At 33.2% G+C, this 21,633-nt stretch overlaps 3 protein-coding genes and 1 long non-coding RNA gene across 4 annotated transcripts; all 4 read left to right on the top strand.

Annotated features, from left to right (window-relative positions):
• The first annotated feature begins 987 nt into the window (after positions 1-987).
• LOC131942396 (sushi, nidogen and EGF-like domain-containing protein 1) lies at positions 988-10,692 on the top strand. Its single transcript, XM_059302237.1, has 4 exons — positions 988-1,006; positions 4,343-4,485; positions 5,228-5,362; positions 10,371-10,692. Exons 1-4 carry the CDS (start codon positions 988-990, stop codon positions 10,482-10,484), a joined length of 411 nt encoding a protein of 136 aa, XP_059158220.1. The 3' UTR covers positions 10,485-10,692.
• A 1,216-nt stretch (positions 10,693-11,908) lies between these two features.
• LOC131942287 (uncharacterized) lies at positions 11,909-13,364 on the top strand. Its single transcript, XM_059302078.1, has 3 exons — positions 11,909-11,959; positions 12,259-12,384; positions 13,049-13,364. Exons 1-3 carry the CDS (start codon positions 11,936-11,938, stop codon positions 13,220-13,222), a joined length of 324 nt encoding a protein of 107 aa, XP_059158061.1. The 5' UTR covers positions 11,909-11,935; the 3' UTR covers positions 13,223-13,364.
• A 13-nt stretch (positions 13,365-13,377) lies between these two features.
• On the top strand, positions 13,378-20,787 carry LOC131942385 (neurogenic locus notch homolog protein 1-like). The gene is made up of 6 exons (XM_059302225.1): positions 13,378-13,419; positions 14,499-14,711; positions 18,654-18,663; positions 19,148-19,290; positions 19,733-19,867; positions 20,485-20,787. The coding sequence occupies exons 1-6, from the start codon at positions 13,378-13,380 to the stop codon at positions 20,569-20,571; spliced, it is 630 nt and encodes a 209-aa protein (XP_059158208.1). The 3' UTR covers positions 20,572-20,787.
• LOC131942457 (uncharacterized) lies at positions 15,927-18,664 on the top strand. The gene is made up of 3 exons (XR_009386758.1): positions 15,927-16,015; positions 18,335-18,355; positions 18,654-18,664. It is a non-coding gene; the product is annotated as an uncharacterized LOC131942457 (long non-coding RNA).
• Positions 20,788-21,633: the final 846 nt, after the last annotated feature.

Below are 21,633 nucleotides of genomic sequence, written 5' to 3'. Positions count from 1 at the left end.
GAGTTGGGGAGGGGGGGCTCAGACGTTCTTAAGCGGGGATGGGGCTTCGCCCCTACCCGAAGAATTGTATGCAAGAAACTCTTCACAGCAAAACATTTAGATTAGACAAAATTGCCTTTTTATTCAATGTTTACTCGAGAATCAATGACGTCATATTACTGTGTGCACTCTCCGGCTTGAGATTATTTTCTACTCTATGCTAAATGTGACCACGTCATCTTTCGTTTTTCGAATTACTATGCATGTTTTTAATTTGCTTGTGTTTTCTCTAGAGCGTTCTTGTCAGACAGATATATAGATACATAGATAGATAGATAGATACATAGACAGCGAAACTATTATTGTAGATAGAATAGAACCTCGTAGGGAAAATAATTGCACACCAAGTGAACGCAAAAAAAAAATGTGCATAATTGTGCGGAATATTATTAGTACTTTATGAATTCACATGCGCTTTTTAACGTTTTTATTTTTTTTTACTGAAGCGTTAAATAGTTAAAGCTGGATAATGTAGGCTTATTTATTATCTAAATATTTCGGTATGTTTTAGATAAGAAACTTAAATGAGTCATAACTATGTTATTTAGATGTTATAATCGTATGAAAACAGATATCCGTTTCATTTTATTTGAACTAAACGGAATTTAAAGTAAAATGTGTATTTTTATCTGATTAAAAGCGGCTATTCATTGATTGAGCATCTAGCGACGATCAAATTATAGCCAAGTATTTCTGCTTGGATTTCCAATGCACAATCATTGAATGATCTATTACAATTTGGAGCTATTGTACATGAAGTGCATAGAGATATAGTTAGAAACTAAAGCATATTACAAATTGTCCTTAAACACGAACACAGTCTTACTTAAAATTTAAAGATATGTTTTGAAAAATATCAGATGACTGTTGATATCAGGAGGATTCAGTCAGCATATAAGGGAAACTATACTTTACTATAATTAAACGCATAATTTGAAGATAATCATCATGAACATCTATGGGGCAAGTGAGGTAGAGTTCACTTGTTTCTGTGACCTCGGCATATGAAGAGATAGTGTAGTCAGCACTATGCTTAAAGTGTTAGGTACCCATCAGAGTTGGGTGGACTCAGGGACGGTCTACTGACTTTTACCCGGATTCGAACTCTAGACTTACGTGTTAGCAGTCCAGCTCTCTACCGCTAGACCACTCCGTCTAATTTTTAATTATAGTATTTAGGTTGAAATCGTGAACGATTTCACTATTTTCACTCAAACATATTTACCTGTACATTTTTTACCTGCACAGATTACCGACCATGCGGTGGCTGTCTAGAAAACCAGGTGTGTATCGACACCTGCCGCATGTGTGTCACCACACCGTGTCCTACCTACCAGTGTGTGGATAACAATACGTGTGGTGGATGTCCTAGAGGAGAAAAATGTGAACAGTTGTGTCCGCCATGCGCGCCACCTACGTGTGAAACTGAGGACAACTGTATACAGCCTGAATGTAAACCAATAAACGTCTATGCGGACCGCACCGGGTGGCACCATTTAGGGGGGGGGGGGTGACACCAAGGCGAAAAATAGCAAAATATATAGAGAAAAACTTGAGGGGGCGGGGTGCAAATCGAAAGTTTGAAGGGGGGGGGGGGGTGCAAATCGAAAGTTTGAGGGGGGGGGGGGGGGGTGGTGCAAATCGAAAATTTGAAAGTTCGTCCCCGGTTTCGAAACTATATTAAGTCTAGGTTAAATAAAAACATTTTTTTTTTTAAATTGCCTCTGTCAAGTCATGTAATTTTAAGCGTCAGTTTGCTTTTGCTGTGTTCGCTTTAATGTATAGTTTGTATCATGTTTGTAAGGTCTGGTGCAGATTTACAATTATAATACTATTTTTTCTGCCAAGTAAAAATAAAAGCATGAATTCATATGAAATCCATTTTAACAGTCGACAAGAAAATGTTTACTCTTTCTAAACATTCGTGAAAATAAAAATATATAGTCTAATTGATTTTTTAAAATTACTTCTCATTATTTTAGAACTTAGTAACTTTAACCTTATGATAATACACATATTCGTATAACATCATGGTTGACTTTATGTATAAATTATGTCATAATCCGCTAGAATATGTAAATAAGTATTCAACTATTAAAAATTGTTCTTAAATTTTTCTAGATTACGGAAATTAGCATGCTAATAGAGGAATCCAAGTTTTTCTCCACAATAGCAGGTCAACGATTCTTGCCCTCTCACGCTACTGGGTTATCGCCCGTCTGGCGACACGGTAGACAGGTGCACTCGCGTGGAACGGGCAACCATCCATAACAGTGCTCTTCTTTTATGTATCAACAACTACATCAACAAGAGATCGTTCGTTAATACCAAGGGTATACTTACATTTCATATGTGTGACTATTCTTTGGCTTAGATAAAATAGACACGATATAGCTATTTTAGAAGGTATTTAGGGAATTTCAATGTTTTCCGATTAATCTAAGAATATTGATACTAGAACCAAATCTATAAAGACAAAATATCTCACGGTCAAGTATATGACTAACCAGTGTTTCTTCCAAGCATTTTTTCGAAAAAAAAGTAATTTATATAGAAGATATACTTTTATTTCGCCTCCCCCCCCTTCCTGGAAATTTCAGTCCGCCTCCCTGAAATTTCAAGTGTGTCCCCCCCCCACCCCCCCGCCCCCTCCAGAGGCAAAAAAGTCAGGAAGAAACACTGTGGGTAACATTGCTATCATAAACAAAATATATAGGATTATTAATTTGTCGTAACATACCTTGCCTGGGGTATTTTATTTAAGATAATTTGTCCTGGCCGCAATCTACGTGTTGCAAAATTGATTAGTCGTGCAATCAATAAAATCAGGTACCATCTATTTTGCTTTGGCACTACGTATGCATTTTACCTAATTTTAAAGTGTAAATTTAAAACTGATAAACATAGAAAATTTTAATGTAATAACTCTCTAAAAAATCGACACTAGAAATTGTGGTAATTCATCACGAATGTTTCTGTTTACTTCACAGAAATTTTAACTTAACTTTATTATATTCAGAAAATAGAAACTCTTTTGGAAAAGTGTTTAGTAGCTCTAGAGAATATACAATACCCATTGTAAATTTGCTATCGCTGGACTAAGGATACATATTTACGTACACAAAATTATTTCCATGATATTTTATCCGGAGTGGTAATCAATGCTGCAAGCATCAGATGACACGTCAATTATTTTTAGTTGAAGTAACCTGGTAAACTGGTCGAAACTAATTTATTTTAAACCAACTATTGACATGAGTTCGTGTCTGTTCTGTTTAACAGTAAGTTGATCTTCATTAAAATACATGAACATATGTTTTGTTGAGAGAATGTATATATATATATATATATATATATATATATATATATATATATATATATGTAAATATATATATATATATATATATAAATTTATATATATATATATATATATATATATATATATCTATATATATATATATATTTACATATATATACAAATATACATATAAATATATATATATATATATATATATATATATATATATATATATATATATATATATATATATATATATATATCTATATATATATTGTGTATGTTTGTATGTATTGTTAGCTTATGTATAGATGTTTGTGTTTATGTATTTGTGTGTGCTTGTTCAAAAAAATGATAGTGACGACTAACTATACTTTGTTATCCTAAATCCTAATTAGGTGACTGCCGTGCTAATTACCGTGAGTTCATTCCTAATCTATTTATTTTTTAACAAAGACATTTCAAACGAATTTAAGTTTAAATAGTCATAATATAATAAGTCTCGCAGGTATTAACGTAGTACATACTCTATGCTTTTTAGTAATGCGATGAAGAAAAAACTCTCAATTATAAATGTAACAAATTTATATGATAAAACTTGAACTTCTATGTGGAATTGTTATGTTAGAACATATTTATTCACTAGTTTAGCTATTGGTCCGTAAAATATTTGATTACAATATATTTTTTTGTTTTTGTCATTAGACTGCGGTGGGTAAGTAAACAATAGATAATCTCAACTGGTCTTAACGAAATCTGTTTGTTAGCGCATCAGTTATTTCAGTTTACCAGCAAGGAAATGAGAAAAATAAACCATTTTAATTATAAGTGGACAGGTGTTCAATGTCCCCATGGCACGTCCACCGTTTTATTATTATATAAATAATAGATAGGAATCATAAAGGTTTGTGACTGTAATCTTTACATGTTTTTGTTTTAAGGTATATAAATTCCACTCTTTGACGACTTTAACACGACTTAAATTTTTCGTCTATTTTGTTCTAGGCAGTGAAGATCCATGTTCCAGGTTCATCTGCTACAATGGGGGATACTGCAGTGCTAATGGCAGCCCCTCTACCTGTGTGTGTCCACCTGATTTCACCGGACAACGATGTGAAAAAGAAGTGACGCCAACTGCAAGATGTCCAGTACGTGTTATATTAACTTCATGAGGAGTGGTAGTTGATGGATAACAATGACAACAATTTACAACACAAACACACACACACATACACACACGCACACACACCCCACACACACAAAAAAAGAAACATACACACATAAATTCCGATTATATCTAATACAGCATGTCACCTAACATGTCTTGGAACTTTAAAGCAACAGCCAATATAGACAAATGTCAAGGCACGTAAATGGGGATGGATCGGACACACATTAAGAAAAGAGAAAGAAAACATCGCAAAACATGCTTTGGAATGGAATCCCCAGGAAAAAAAGGAGGGTGGGCCGGAGACATGGAGAAGAACGGTTGAAGAAGAGGCGAAAGCAGCTGGGCACACATGGGCACAGATAAAGGAGGCAGCCCAAAACCGAGTCCGCTGGAGATGTGTGGTTGCAGCACTTTGCTCCCCAGGGGCCATAAAGGAATGATGATGATGGCATCTAACAATAACATTAACACAAGATATATACTATATTATCTCTAATCTGGCTTATTTAAGACTAGCACGGACATAACATTGTATAATAAATATATTCGGAAAGCATACATTTTTGTCAGAATAGCAAATTTCTTTATCAATTAGTATAACTAACAAATCGTAAAATAAATGTTGCCTAACCTAATTTATTCTAAACAGATAACTTATATAAAAAAATAGTATACCTAATAATTATTTAAAGCCTTATTTGATGTGTGACATTTAACAGGTTAAAGAGACAAGTGGCTTTGGAATACATGGAGGAATAGCTTGTTCAGATGACCTCCCTTGTGCAGACGATCAGATCTGTTGTAACAGCGCTACTGGCAGAAGATGTACTTACGTGCCCAATCATCGTGACCTCGTATGTCTTTTCAATATGCATTTATTAAATTTACAATATCTGTGCATTTATTAAGTTTACTATGTCTGTGCATTTATTAAGTTTACCATGTATGTCGGTTTGTTTGTGGGTTTGTGGCAAGTGTCGGTTTGTTTGTGGTTTTCTGGCAAGTCTATAACATTTATTCATTTATTTAATGCAGCGTTTTTTTTTTGAATTTACGGATACACTCGACTCCTAAGAAAACGCAAGGGCGTCTATATTGTAATCTATTAGATTACTCTTTAAAAATTAAAAAAAATGTTTCAAATAAGGATTAGTTAAAAAGGGGGAGGTAACAAAATAATTAATCCAAAGCGACATCTCGATCAGCCTTGTAACCAACGGGGAATATTAATAACGGATGGCTAATTTTAATGAAGATAAAAAGAGCCTATTAAAAGTTACCAGTAATTGAATACTTAAATTGGAATCTGTGATGTTTTGAAATTATCTTTACAGAATAACCCTACCTGCGGCGGGTGTCCTATGTATCAGGAATGCCTGAAAACAAGAAAAAAGTGCAACGTTGATCCTTGCATAGGTACGAAGTACAGTTGCATCATCCCCAGGTGAAACCACCCAACAAGCTGGAATTCATAATAGTCCAGTCAATTTACCTTACTAATTCATAAATCCAATAGGAACTATAAAAATATGTTATAAAATGGTATAAGAAATGCTAATTGTATGCCATTTATTTTTTTGTGATTAAACTATATTCCTTTTTGACATAATCTTAATACATTTTCAAAAGCATACTAAAAATAAACTTCTATGTATAAAATTCCCATAATGTGTTCAGTTATTGTCTAAAAATATTGACATTTGTATGGTAAATGTTAATGTCATTCATTTAAGGGAGTTACATTTGTATGGTATATGTTAATGCAATTCATTTAAGGGAGTTACATTTGTATGGTAAATGTTAATGTAGTTCATTTAAGGTAGTTACATTTGTACTGGTGTGTTTTATAAAATTTAGTCAGCAGTGAAAGGTATAGTGTAGTTGTGTTTATATTGTCCTAATGTATTTACCATTTTAAACGATAATGTGTAGATATTATAAAATCAATAAAACATAAAAGGGATCTACACAATAATCAAATATCTAAAGGAATGTTCTTATGTTTAATGCGGAGCATACTATAATGAAAAACAGCGGCGGAACTACCATACCAACAATATGGAGGGGTGAGTGGAGAAGAATGGCAGGCCGTTTTAAGGGCTCAGAATCCGTCAAAATAAATGCTAGTTCTACACATTTATATAGATTTGTAAAAAAAAAAAACATCTACTACTTTAGTGATTGTTACACAGTAATTAACACACGCTGTTGAGTTGAAAAAAATCGACATGAGCTGCAGTGTGAAAGATAGGCAAACGTTCACACTACTTCAATGGCATATTGCTCTTTTTTAAACAGTCTTATAGGCGACTAAATTAAGCTCATGTAAATCGGTTTATGCTGACCAAATTAACAAGAAATTGCTTCTCTTGATATTTATTCTGTAAAAGCATACTAAACAATGACCAATCCACACACATTTTTTAAAAAAATAATTATGTAACAGTTTTAAGTGTTAATTTTATTCCTATATTTATTATATTCAAATTATTATTTTTAAAAATATTTATTAAAATATTCAGCAAATATCTAGAGATATTTTAATACACTCATTGGGCGTAGTAAAACAAAAAATTAGTAACTTTAGTATGATCGAAGGTATGTTTTTTCACACGCCGAAAGTTAAAAATAACGTTTTCGATGATACGCAACAGCAAACAACACTTTGGGTGTTTTAAAACTCTGTCACGTGGCTTGTTTTAACATAATTTGTAATTACAGTGGGGCTAGGTCAGTTGATCAATAGTAGCTTATGTTGCAAGACTAACAACATGTCTCCTATGTTCTGTATCGTGGTAAGTTTTTTATAAGAGTATCATGTTATACATTTAATATTACAGTTAGTTTAAAATTTAGCCTATTATAAATCTTAAAAATATGATATCAATATATATATATATATATATATATATATATATATATATATATATATATATATATATATTATTCACCTATAAAAGTAAATCCCAATCTATTTATACATATACTTATTAATAAAAAAAAATACTAAACACACACTGGCATATATATCCTATACCTATATCTATTTATATATATATATATCTATATATCTATATCTATAAATATACATATATATATATATATATATATATATATATTGTGTATGTTTATATGTATTGTTAGCCCAAATATATATGTTTGTGTTACGTATTTGTGTATGCTTGTTCAAGAAAATATAGTGACGACTAACTATATTTTTTAATCCTAATTAGGTGACTGCCATGCTAATTACAGTGAGTTTATTCCATATCTATTTATTTTTAAACAAAGACATTTCAAACGAATTTAAGTTTTAATAGACATACTATGTTTCTTTTAAGTGTAATAGTTCTCGCAAGTATCAACGTAGTACATACTTCATGATTTTTAGTAATGCAGTGTACTAAAACCCTCAATTATAAATGTAACAAACTTCTATATTCACATGTTATGTAAAACATATTTATTCACCACTTTAGCTATTTGTCTGTAAAATATGTGATTAAATATATTTTCCTTATTTATCAATAGAGTGCGGTGGGTAAGTAAACAATAGATAATCTCTACTGGTCTTAATGAAATCTGGTTTTTAGTGCATTAAAAATTTGAGTTAATTATCAAGGACATGAGAAAACAACCATTTTAATTAAAAGTGTATTGAGAATAAAAAAATATAAAAAAATAATATATATATATATATATATATATATATATATATATATATATATATATATATATATATATATATATATATATATATATATATATATATATATATATATATTACATCGATCGAGGAATTTTTTGTATTTTGGTTTTTAAACAATCAATACAACTATATGAGTTTGATCAAATGAACAATATTTTTTTGTCCAGGCAACTATGAGTGTAGGTTAAGGGGGTGGGGGTGGGTTGCGGTAGAGAGGTGTCCAGTGCCCACTGGGCCCGCTCACCTCTTTATTATCTATATATATAATTCTCTTCTGGGAGACGCTAGAAAACAAGCTGTAAACGCACTCCCTACCATCCCCACCCCTAAATGGTCTTAGTGAGCTGTGGTTCACGCTATGTTTACCTTCGTGGAGTCGGGTTTAGTGACGGCTATTAGGGGCAGATAATTTAGTTTGAAACGATTTTAAACGTTGGGGGGGGGGGGGGAGAGAGAGGAAGGGGGGTGGGGGTTATGGTCCTTAACGAGCTACTTATAGTGTTTTAAAGAAATATTTTCAGTGTCAGCGTTGGTACTGTCGAATTCACAAATTATGAATTACTGAAAAGTAGAAAAAACAACAACTAAATAGCGGCTTATATTATGCCGCGGGCCGGCTCGTTATATAAATAATAGATATGTATCAAAACGTTTTGTGACTCTAATCTTCACATTCTGTCGTTTTAAGAGGCATTTTATTATAAAAGAATATAAAATACGCGTAAGACATTTGTCCTTAATGGACATTTGCCCGAATGGACGTTTATCCTAATGGGACTTTAGCCCGAATGGACAATAGCCGCTAAGTTATAAATTCCACTCGCGGATGATCTCAACACATCTTGGATAAATATTTCGTCTATTTTGTTCTAGGCAGTGAAGATCCATGTTCCAGGTTCATCTGCTACAACGGGGGATACTGCAGTACCTATGACTACCCCCCTACCTGTGTGTGTCCACCTGATTTCACCGGACAACGATGTGAAACGGAAGTGTGGCCTAGTGCCAGATGTCAAGTACGTGATATGAAAAATGTATGACGAGTGGTAGTTGATGGATAACAATGACATTAATTTACAGCACACACGCAACCACACCCCCCCCACACACACAAACACACACACATAAATGCCGCTGATAACCATACAGCATCTCACCTACCAATAACATTAACACAAGAGATAAACCTTATTATCTCTAATCTCGCTTCAGACTAGCATGAGCATCACATTGTATAATAAATATATTCGGAAAGCATACATTTTTTGTCAGAATATCAAATTTCTTTATCATTTAGTATAACTAACAAATCTCGAGTTTGAATCCGGGTTCAAGTCAGTAGACCGTCCTTGAGTCCACCCAACTCTGATGGGTACCTAAATCACCTTAGGGAGAATAAAGGCGGTTGGGCATAGTGCTGACCACACTATCTCTTAATATGCCGAGGTCACAGAAACAAGTGAACTCTACTTCACTTGCCCCATAGACCGTCAGGTTTGAAAGGGAAACTTTACTAGTTTAATTAACAAAACGTAAACTTAATATTTCCTAACCTAACTTATTCTAACCAAATTGCTTATATTTCGAAAAAATAGTATAGCTAATAATTATAGGCTTACCTGTTGTGTAACATTTAGAAGGTTAAAGAGACAAATGGCTTTGGAATACATGGAGGAATAGCTTGTTCAGATGACCTCCATTGTGAAGACGATCAGATCTGCTGTAACAGCGCTACCGGCAGAAGATGTATTTACGTGCCCAATCATCGTGACCTCGTATGTCCTTTCAATATGCATTTATTAAGTTTACAATGTCTGTCGGTTTGTTTGTGGGTTTGTGGCAAGTCTATAAAATAATTGTATTTTTTTTTAAACTTACGGATACACTCGACTCCTAAGACAAAGACGTCTATATTTTAATATATTTATATTCTTAGAATAGTCTTTAAAAAATATATCAAATGAAGCTTAATTATTAGGGGAGGTAAAAGCATAATTATTCCCAAAGCGACAAAACGAGCAGCCTTACAACCAATGCGAAATATTGATCATGGACGGTTGATTTTTAAGGAAGTTAAGAAATTGCTTATTGAAAGTTACCAGTAATTGAATAATTTAATTGGAACCTGTGATGTTTTGAAATTATCTTCACAGAATAACCCTACCTGTGGTGGGTGCCCTATGTATCAGATGTGCCTGGAAACAAGTAAAAAGTGCAACGTTGATCCTTGCACAGGTAGGAAGTACAGTTGCATCTACCCCAGGTGAAATCATCCAATAAGCTGGAATTAACAATAATCCAGTCAATTTACATTACTAATTTAAAACTGCAATAAAACTAAATTTAAAAACATATAACAATATTGTATAAGAACGGCTACTTGTATGCTATTTATTTTTTGTGATTAAACTATATATCTTTTAACCTAATCTTAATACATTTTCAATAAGCATGCAACAAATAAACGTGTATCAAATTTCCATGTGTTCTGTTATTGTCTATAATTTTTGAAATGTGTATGGTAAATGTTAGCGTAATTCATTTAGAAGTTAGATTTGTGACGGTGAGTTTTATAAAATTCGGTTAGAAGAGAGAGGTATAGTGTAGTTCGTGTTTATATTGTCCACATTTTCAACCCTTTAAAACTATAGTGTAGATCATGGGTCTCCAAACTACGGCCCGCGGGCCAGATGCGGCCCTCGAAGTCCTTTCATCCGGCCCGCGGAGATCTTTTTGACCAAGAAAAAATCGTTTGTTGGTGATGGCTGAGGAACTTTGCCCAGAAAATTCAAAGACATGCCTGGAAGAAACTGGCCCCCGAACTGAAATTTGATAGTTAATGCGGCCCTCGGACTGAAAAGTTTGGAGACCCCTGGTGTAGATAATATAAAACCAATACAATATGAAAGAGATCTACAAAAATATTAGTTATCTAAAGGAATTTGTTTATGTTTAATGCGGAGCATACTATAAAGAAAAACAGCGGCGGAACTACCATACCAAAGATTTGGTGGGGTGGGGGGGGGGGGAGGGGGGGGGGGGAAGAGAATGGCAGTCCGATTTGAGGGGCTCAAAATCCGCCAAAATAAATACTAGTTCTGCACATTTATATCAATTTTGTAAAAAATAACATCTTCTACGTGAGTGATTGTTCTACAGTAACAAACACACGCTGTTGCGTTAATAAAAATCGACATGAGTTGCAGTGTGAAAGATAGGCTAAACTTCAAACTATTTATATGACATATTGCTCATTTTAAAAAAAAAATAGTCTAATAGGGGTGCCCATAAAACTCATTAAAATAGTTTTGTATGAAGGAAATCATTGATATTTATTTTTAAAAAAAGCATATTAAACAATGAGAAAAAAAAGAGTGTAAAAGTGTAGTGTGTTCATGTTATGCTTGTGTTTAATATTGAAATATTCTGTCAATATCTAGAGAAATTTTAAAACACATGGTGGGCGTAGAAAAACGGAAACTTAACAAGTTTAGTAAGATCGAAGGTATGTTTTTTTTCACTGGCCAAAATTTTCTATTATAACCACTGCAAACCTCCCCCCCCCCTTCTAAACGTAACAGACAAAAATGGTATTTTAAAAAACACCGGGTGTGTTAAACAAAGCTGTTCTTTGTCACGTGATTTTTTAACTCAATTTGTAATTACTGCAGGGTTAGGTCAGTTGATCAATAGTAGTTTATGTAGCAAGGTTTTTAACATGTCTCCTTTGTTCTGTATCGCCGTAAGTTTGTATTTAAATATATTTAATACATTTTAGGTTATAGTTTATTTAAATTGTGCCTATTTTAACACTTGGATGTATTGTATTAATAATTTCATATATATATATATATATATATATATATATATATATATATATATATATATAATATATATAATATATATAATATATAATATATATATATATATGTGTGTGTGTGTGTGTGTGTGCGCGCGTGTATCAACAGGTAAACATAATCAATGGCTAAGATATCATAACTTAAAAACTGTAATTCAAATGTAGTGTGGTACATATTGCAGGTGATCGAGGATGACAGTGTGGGGGTGTGTGGAGGAATCTTCTGCTCAGATGACAGCGAATGTCCAGATGTTCAGATCTGCTGTGCTAGTGCTTGTGGTGGACAGCTGTGTACGAATCCTGTTAATGTACGTCCATATTTGTTTCATTTTGTTTACTAATTCATATGAATTATGACAATGTTTTGACCATATAGAAACTTATATTTCTTAAAGTTTATTGATATAATATGAATAATTAATTAACTTATATATAACATTTATGCAATTATTTAGCTATGTATCTGATTAATCAAAGTTTATAATAAAGTTAACCATAGTGTGATTTTTAAAATGCATAAGAATTACAAAATAAAATAAAACGATGTATCCCCCATTGTTTCAAAAGTTTAAATAAACTTTTCAAGTATAAATTACTCTAATTAAATTGTACATTTATTTAAATAGTCAACGTGTTATATATGAAACATTTGGGTTGGCCTATTTGTTTTTGATAAATCATAAGATATAATAATTTTCTGTATAAAATAACGGTGTTGTCCATATATATAATATTAAATTCATTTGTGGCTTTTTGAAATTGTACCATGTACTGTAATTTTTATCCTCGCCCCTTCCTCCACTCTTTCCAAATAAGCATTGCCACATAAAGAAAAAACAACATCTATGATAATGTAACATGTTTCATTGCATCGATACACGATTAAAAAAAATTTATAGCTTCTACGTCGACTTTTAAATTAAAATTACATAATTATATTTAAAAAAAGATTTTCGCCTCTTTATGTTACAGTATCACCCAAAGTGTGGGGTGTGTCCTGATGGTCAAGACTGTGTCAACACGGGAATCGTGTGTGTCCGCTCACCTTGCCCAGGTGAAGATTCAGGTGCCTGCATCGCACGTGAAATTATCCAGCAGCCTGTAGTGCACGATCGCATCAATGAGATTAACCACGCTGATGTATAGCTTCAATAGAAATTGTTAGTTTTATCTTTAATATTCTTGTTTTGGGTAATATTATTTAAAGTGATTTATTGATTGATTAAAAATTTTTAAAGTAAATGTGCGTTAAAACGCAATATCTAAAACGTTAAGAGAATAAACTTGTTATGAAATCTGACATGAATGTGTTGTTTTTCGCCAAGAATATAAACACGATCACTGTGTGTTAAACTGAAACATGATGTCCATATTACTGGAAAAGTTTAATAGGGGGAAGCACGATACGATAATGTTAGTCAAAATGTAACTATCTATATATATATAATTCTCTTCTGGGAGACGCTAGAAAACAAGCTGTAAGCGCGTTCCCTACCACCCCACCCTTACATGGTCTGGTGAGCTGTGGTTCACGCTAAATTTTTACAATCATAGAGCGGGTTTAGTGACGGCTATTAGGGGCAGATAATTTAGTTTGAAACTATTTTAAACTTAGGGGAGGTAACTACGAGGAGGCTGTTTTCACGTGGGGTGGGGGTGGGGGGGATTGATGGGTGGGTGTAGGGTAGGGGTTAGGGGAAAGGAGGGTGGGGGTAGTATCGTTCTTAACGACCTACTGACAGTGTTTTAACGCAAATATTTTCAGTGGCAGCATTGGTACTGTCGAACTCACAAATTATGAATTACTGAAAAGTAGAAAATAAAACAACTAAAAAGCGGCGTATGATATGCCGCGCGTCGGCTCGTAGTATTGACTGGACTTAACCCAACATGCAGATTATAGCCTCCCGTGATGTCTATCCGCCACATAAAGCTAAATTAGCCAAACATCATTACACAATCCGCTCAATGCTACATACACCACACAACACGACGCAAACCACATTACGCTACCCCCACCACACAATGCTTCACCCATCAAAAACCGCTATACTAGTAGCAGAAATCGTCACCAACCACACTACACGACACACACCACACAACACCACACACACACACACCGCTAAACTATCCATACAACCCTACATCCACCAAAAAAACACTACGTTAACAACAAAACTCGACACCCACCACATTTGCCTAATAACTTTATAGTCTACCAGCCGCAAAGCGCTACATCCGCCACGACAAGAGGTTGCACTAAAAAAACTACCTCCATTTGTTTCTACGAGATTTCTCCAAAAGTAAATTTGTAATCAGCGTAACTACATCGAATGGATTGTAATTTCTTAGACCAGAGTCTGATACCAAGAACACTGGGTTGACCCCAGGGTGTAAAACGGACAGAATTTCATGATTTCAGCTTTACACTGAGTGCAACAGACAGCGATACCTACAGGTCCTACTGGAAACCTCAGACAACACGTCCTACAGTCAGGTCAAGTGTAGAGGACCTTTGGCCACTCGGGACTGTCCCCAGGGCTCAGTGTGTGTGGACGACCTGAGGGGTGGGGGAACCTGTTGCTTCGGCAAACCTGACCCAGCAGAGAAGCCTGGGACCTGCCCGGCTGTGAACGTGAGTTTGTAGGGTCAAGGTAAGACAGGTGTCATGCAAGTTGATCTTTTTCTTGAGAGATTTCTTCTCACAGACATTCGGACTGCTCAAACGATGTTTTAATTTTTTTTACAGAAACATTAAATATAAATCAGCCATAAATATGTTATTTAGATGTTATAATCGTATGGAAACGTGAATATATATATATATATATATATATATATATATATATATATATATATATATATATATATATATATATGTTTTATTTAATTTAAACCAAACGAAAGGTAAAGTAAAAAGTGCATTTTCATCTATTTAAAAGCGTCTATAAATTAATTGAGCATCTGGCTGTTCTATAATTAGGGCCCAGGATTTGTGCTTGGATTTCCAATGCACATTCAGTGATTGCTCTATTTTAGTAGGTATATAGGGAATTTCAATGTTTTCCTATTATTATAAGAATATTGGTACTAGAACCAAATATATCAAAACTAAATATCTCATGACTAAATATATGACTAACCAGTGTTTCTTCCAAGCATCTTTTCCGAATAAAATGGAATTTATATAGAAAATATACTTTTAACAGCGTTCGCCCCCCCCCCCCCCCCTGGACATTTCAGTCCGCCTTCCCGAAAATTTCAAGTCTCCCCCCCCCCCCCCCATTCCCACTGAAGAAAAAAGTCTGGAAAAAACTGTGAGTAACATTGCTATCATAGACAAAATATATGGGATTATTAATTTGCCGTAACATATTTTGTCTGGGGTATTTTATTTAAGATAATTTGTCCTAGCCGCAATCTACGTGTTGAAAAATTGATTAGTCGTTCAATCAATAAACTCAGGTACCATCTATTTTGCTTTGGCAAGTACGTATGTTTTGTTTTTAATTTTAAGTCAATTTAAAACTGAAAACCATAGAAAATTTTAATTTAATAACTCTTTAAAATATTGACCTAGAAAATGTGGTGATTCATCACGATTGTCTATGTTTAATTCTAACACATTTCATAGAAATTTTAACAAAATGTTTAAGCTTTATTTTATTTAGAATACAAAAACTCTTTTGGAAAAGTGTCTAGTAACTCTTTGCTCTTAAAGTAGTTATAAAATTGCTATCGCTGGACTAAGGATATAAAGATAGATATTTTTGCACACAAAATTATTTCCCCCATATTTTATCCAGAGTGGTAAACAATGCTGCACCGCATCACGTGACTCGTCAAGTATTTTTAATTAGAGTGAAGCTGTGAGACTGGTCGAAAGTAATTTATTTTACAGTAGCTATCGAAATGTGGTCGTGTCTGTTCTGTTTAACAGTAAGTTGATCTTCATTCAAATACACCAACATATGGTGTAGATATTCAACCATTGTTTGTTTATTCCTAAACCTATTATAAATCTTTTAGGTATATTTAAACAAAAAAGTATTTCTCTCCCTGTATTATATATATATATATATATATATATATATATATATATGTATATATATATATATATATATATATATATATATATATATATATATATATATATATATATATATATATATATATATATATATATATATATATATATATATATACATATATATATATATTCTCTCCTCTCACTCCTCTCTCTGTATATATATATATATATATATATATATATCTTCTATCTATCTCTCTCTCTATATATAAAGCAATGTATCTTTGTTTGTGTGTGTGTGTGTGTGTCTGTCTTTTATGCATTACTACTCCTCTCGTCACATCGCCGTGAAACTTTGGGAAGTTGTTGTGAATATTCCTGGGGACTTTTCTGCGGAAAAAAAAAATTCAAATTTGCAGGGGTGGCGCCCCGGCTGGGCGCAATTTGTTTTTTCTTTGTATACGGTATATAAAAATAAAAGTCGATTTTGGCCTCACATCGTTCATCCGATAGCCATGAGACTTTGGAGAGTTCATTATAACACTATAGGGAAGGGTTTTGTAAAAAAATATTTTTAAGTTTGCAAGGGCGGCGCCACGGGAGGGTGCGATTTTTCTCTATATACGGTATATAAAAATAATACAAGTGAATTGCAGTGACACTTTTCACATGATTGCCATGATACTTTGGGAAGTTGCTAAGAATATTCCTGTGGAGGTTTCTGAGAAACCATTTTTTTTCTAATTGGCAGGGGTGGCGCCCCTGCAGGGCGCGATTTTTTTTCTCTATATACGGTATATAAAATAAAAGTCGATTGCGGTCTCACAATGTTTATCCGTTAGCCATCAAACTTCAGGGACTTGATCAGAACACTCCAGGAAAGGGTACTGTAAAAAAGCCATTTTTATTTTCGCAAGGGCGGCGCCACGGAATGGTGGAATTTTTCTCAATATACGGTATAAAAAATAGACGATTGCGGTTCGACACAGTTTATCCCGGTGCCATAAAACTTTAGGGAGTTGATGAATACTCCCGTGAAGGTTTCAGGGATGGGAGTGGGGAATAGGGGTGAGTGAGTGGTAAAGGCGGGGAGATTTAGTTTTGCATGGGCGGCCCACCGGCATGATGCGATTTGGCGCCCTGATCTTTCCCGTGAGCGCTATGGTGACTACGATCGGTCTAAACAATAGACAATGAATAGGGTGGGGCGTTACAAGCGCTCACTAAATTGAATCTGGCGTGTTCTCTGGCGCACTGGTAGGGTGCGATTAGGCTGCAAATAAAAAACAATGTCTGTTTCGGCCCCCAAAGCTCACATGGGCCAATGAGGGCCATGTAATACGTTTTACTTTAATAATAAGAAATTAACCAAGGTTAGATTATTAACTGGGATGTTTCTTTTTGTCCGTAAAAAAAATTCAAACAGTTTCGCCTCTTTGCGAATGATGCAATTAGCATCTATTTTTAGATAATCCAATCAGAAATTGAGATCGAGCATCTAAGAATAGACCATTAGTAACGCTAACATATTATATCAGTCACACTGATGTTTAAAACACGTAAATTAGTTTGTTTATGTGTTACATAACAAATCCTGTTCATTTGTGTCACTTTATTGAATGACGTAATCTGCATCATTGTTAACAGGATGCTATTTGGCGCTTGTTAGTTTTAATTAGCCAGGGGTCGTACGCCTCGCCTATGCGGTAATGTAATCGGGGGTGGGGGCGGGAGGCTCCTGAGAGCGCCACTCTACGTCTCTGACATATGGGCGGTCACCGAAGTGTGTTCTACCATATTATTTTGGTGAGTGATTAATGTACACTCAAGGTTTTCATGCGGTAGTGTAGGTAAACCCGTGTCCCGATATTTATGATCCAAGCGCAGGCATTGTTTACATATAAATAATTCACTATTAGAAAAGAAGGTCACGCATCTAAGAACATATGATAAAAGCGCATTGGTGAAATCCTTCTAATATATTTCGTCAAACTTTCTTCTATCCCCGCTGCAACGCGCGGGGACGGGTAGGCTATATATATATATATATATATATATATATATATATATATATATATATATATATATATATATATATATACATATATATATATTGTGTATGTATATATGTATTGTTACCCTATGTATATATGTTTGTGTTATGTATGTGTGTGTGCTTGTTCAAGAAATTATAGTGACGACTAACTATATTTTGTTATCCTAATTAGGTGACTGCCGTGCTAATTACAGTGAGTTCATTCCATATCTACTTATTTTAACAAAGCCATTTCAAGCGAATTTAAGTTTTAATAGTCATAATATGTTTGTTTTAAGTGTAATAGTTCTCGCAGGTATCAACGTAGTACATACTTTATGATATTTAGTAATCCGATGTAGTAAAACACTCAAATTATAAATGTAACAAATTTATATGATAAAAATTGTCCTTCTTTATTTAAATATTATGTTAAAACATATATATTCACTATTTCAGCTATTAGCCTGTAAAATATCTGAATAAAATATATTTTCCATTTTTATCAATAGAGTGCGGTTGGTGAGTAAACAATAGATAATATCAACTGGCCTTAACGCATCAGTAATTTCAGTTAATTAACAAGGACAAGAGAAATCAACGATTTTAATTAAAAGTGGATTGATAATTATATATATATATATATATATATATATATATATATATATATATATATATATATATATATATATATATATATATAAATATATACATAACCTCGATGTTAGTATTTTGTTTTTTAAACAATTAATACAGCTATTTGAATTTGATAAAATTAAGATTTTTTTTGTCTAGGCAACTCCGCGTGTAGGTTTAGGGGGTGGTGGGGGGGAGCGTTAGAGAGGTGGCCAATGTCCCCAGGGCACGTCCACCGCTTTATAATTATATAAATAATAGATATGAATCAAAAAGTTTTGTGACTGTAATCTTCACATATTTTTGTTTTTAAGTTATATAGATCTGATGATCTCAGCACAACTTAAATATTTCGTGTATTTTGTTCTAGGCAGTGAAGATCGATGTTCCAGGTTCATCTGCTACAATGGGGGATACTGCATCAGTCGCTATGACTACCCCCCTACCTGTGTGTGTCCACCTGATTTCACCGGACGACGATGTGAAAAAAAATTGACTACTGTCAGATGTCCAGTACGTGATATTAATTTGATGAGCAGTGACAGCTGATGGATTACAATGACAATAATTTACAGCACACACACCCACAATCCCACCCACCCAACCCCACATACACACGCAACCACGACCCCCCCCCCACACACACACACAAACACACACATATAAATGCCGCTGATAACTAATACAGCGCGTCACCTACCAATAACATTAACACAAGAGATAAACCTTATTATCTCTAATCTCGCTTCAGACTAGCACGAGCATCACATTGTATAATAAATATATTCGGAAAGCATACATTTTTGTCAGAGTATCATTTTTTAATCAATTAGTATAACTACCAAAACGTAAGCATAATGTTTCCTAACCTAATTTTATTCTAAACAAATATATTATATACAAATAATAGTACAGCTAATATGTATATTCTTACATGTTGTGTTACATTTTGCAGGCTAAAGAAAAAAATGGATTTGTAATAGATGAAGGAAAAGAATGTCGAGATGACTTATCTTGTGCAGATGATCATATCTGTTGTAACTTCGCTACTGGCAGAAGATGTACTTACGTGCCCAATCACCTTGAACTCGTATGTCCTTTCAATATGCATTCATTAAATTTACAATGTCTGTCGGTTTGTTTGTGGGTTTGTGGCAAGTCTATAAAATACACGTACACTTTCTCGACTATATTTTAATCTATTTATATTAGATTAGTCTTTAAAGATTATATCAAATAAACCTAATTAAAAGGGGAGGTAACAACATAATTAATCCCAAGCGACAACTCGATCAGATTTGTAACCATCGTGTAATATTGATTACGGATGGTTGATTTTTAATGAAGGTATGTATGGGTTTATTAAAGGCTACCAGTACTTGAATACTTAAATTGAAACCTGTGATATTATACATGTTTTAATAATATATATAAATGCCCTACAGAACTGTAAAAAGATTTAACGCTATTATGGTAAAAATAATGTTTATGAATTTCCTTATTTCTAATTACCTTCATTTGAATTGTTGATCCACAAATCATTGTTTAGCACTGTTCACCAAGTTGTTCTTGTAAATTATAATTTTTGTAAATGTTTAAATTATGTTATATATTAACGTCCACAAACATTGTATATGCTGATGTAATTACTTCTATTTGAAAATAAACGTATGAAAAAATATAAAAAATATGATATTTTCTTTACAGCTCTACAACCCTACCTGTGGCGGGTGTCCCGTACCTGAGGATTGCATGAAAATAGGTAAAAAGTACAGGTGCGTCATCCTCGAGTGAAACCATAAAACAAGCTGGAATTCATAATAATCCAGTCGATTTACCTTACTAATTTAAAACTCCAATAGAACCTTAATATAAAACCATTATAAAATTTTATAAAAACTGCTAATTGTATGCCTATTTGTTTTTGTGATTAAACTATATTCCTTTTATCCTAATCTCAATAAATTGTCAAAAAGCATACTACAAATAAACTTGTGTGAATAAAATGTCCATATTGTATTGTGTTATTGTCTAAAAATATTGACATTTGTATAGTAAATGTTAATGTATTTTATTTAAGGTTGTTACATTTGTAAGGTAAATGTTAATGTATTTTATTTAAGGTAGTTATATTTGTATGGTATATGTTAATGTAATTCATTTAAGGGTGTTACATTTGTATGGTAAATGTTAATGTAATTCATTTAAGGGTGTTACATTTGTATGGTAAATGTTAATATAATTCATTTAAGGGTGTTACATTTGTATGGTAAATGTAAATTGTAATTCATTTAACGGTGTTACATTTGTACTGGTATGTTTTATAAAATTTAGTTAGCAGTAAATTGTAGAGTAGTTCGTGTTTATATTGTTCTAATTTATCTACCCTTTAAAACGATAATGTGCAGACAATATAACATTAATCTAATATCTAAAGCTCAATTCTGTAACGCATATGTTTGTCGTTGGCATTTCTACGGATTTAAGTGTTAGATCAATTATCGTGCGCGTTTGTCTAAATTTATGAGTTAAAAAATTACTATTAAAAGTGTTGGGAAATCATTTTCATTTTTCAAATTATAGTAATAATTGCCGGCATGTTCATTAAACACAAGTTTAAAAAAAAATATCATCTTTTACAAAAATTCTAATTATGTTTTTATTTAGTCCTATAGCGCTTACTTCCCTTTGATAAATTAGGCAAAACACAATTACTTCCCTTTATGAAACCCATTGCATTAGTTGAAAAGCATTTACTTTTTAATTACTTTGTTTTGGTGTTGGGAAAAAAATAATTACATAATTAGCGGGGATTGATCAAGTGCAAATGTTTTAGGTATTTTACGGATAAGCTTG

This window comes from Physella acuta, unplaced genomic scaffold (assembly GCF_028476545.2).
Source record: "Physella acuta isolate Inbredline_101_S28 unplaced genomic scaffold, ASM2847654v3 ptg000035l, whole genome shotgun sequence".
Taxonomy (NCBI): domain Eukaryota; kingdom Metazoa; phylum Mollusca; class Gastropoda; family Physidae; genus Physella; species Physella acuta.
The sequence above is the reverse complement of the archived record's forward strand: the minus strand, read 5'-3'. Positions and strand labels throughout refer to the sequence as shown.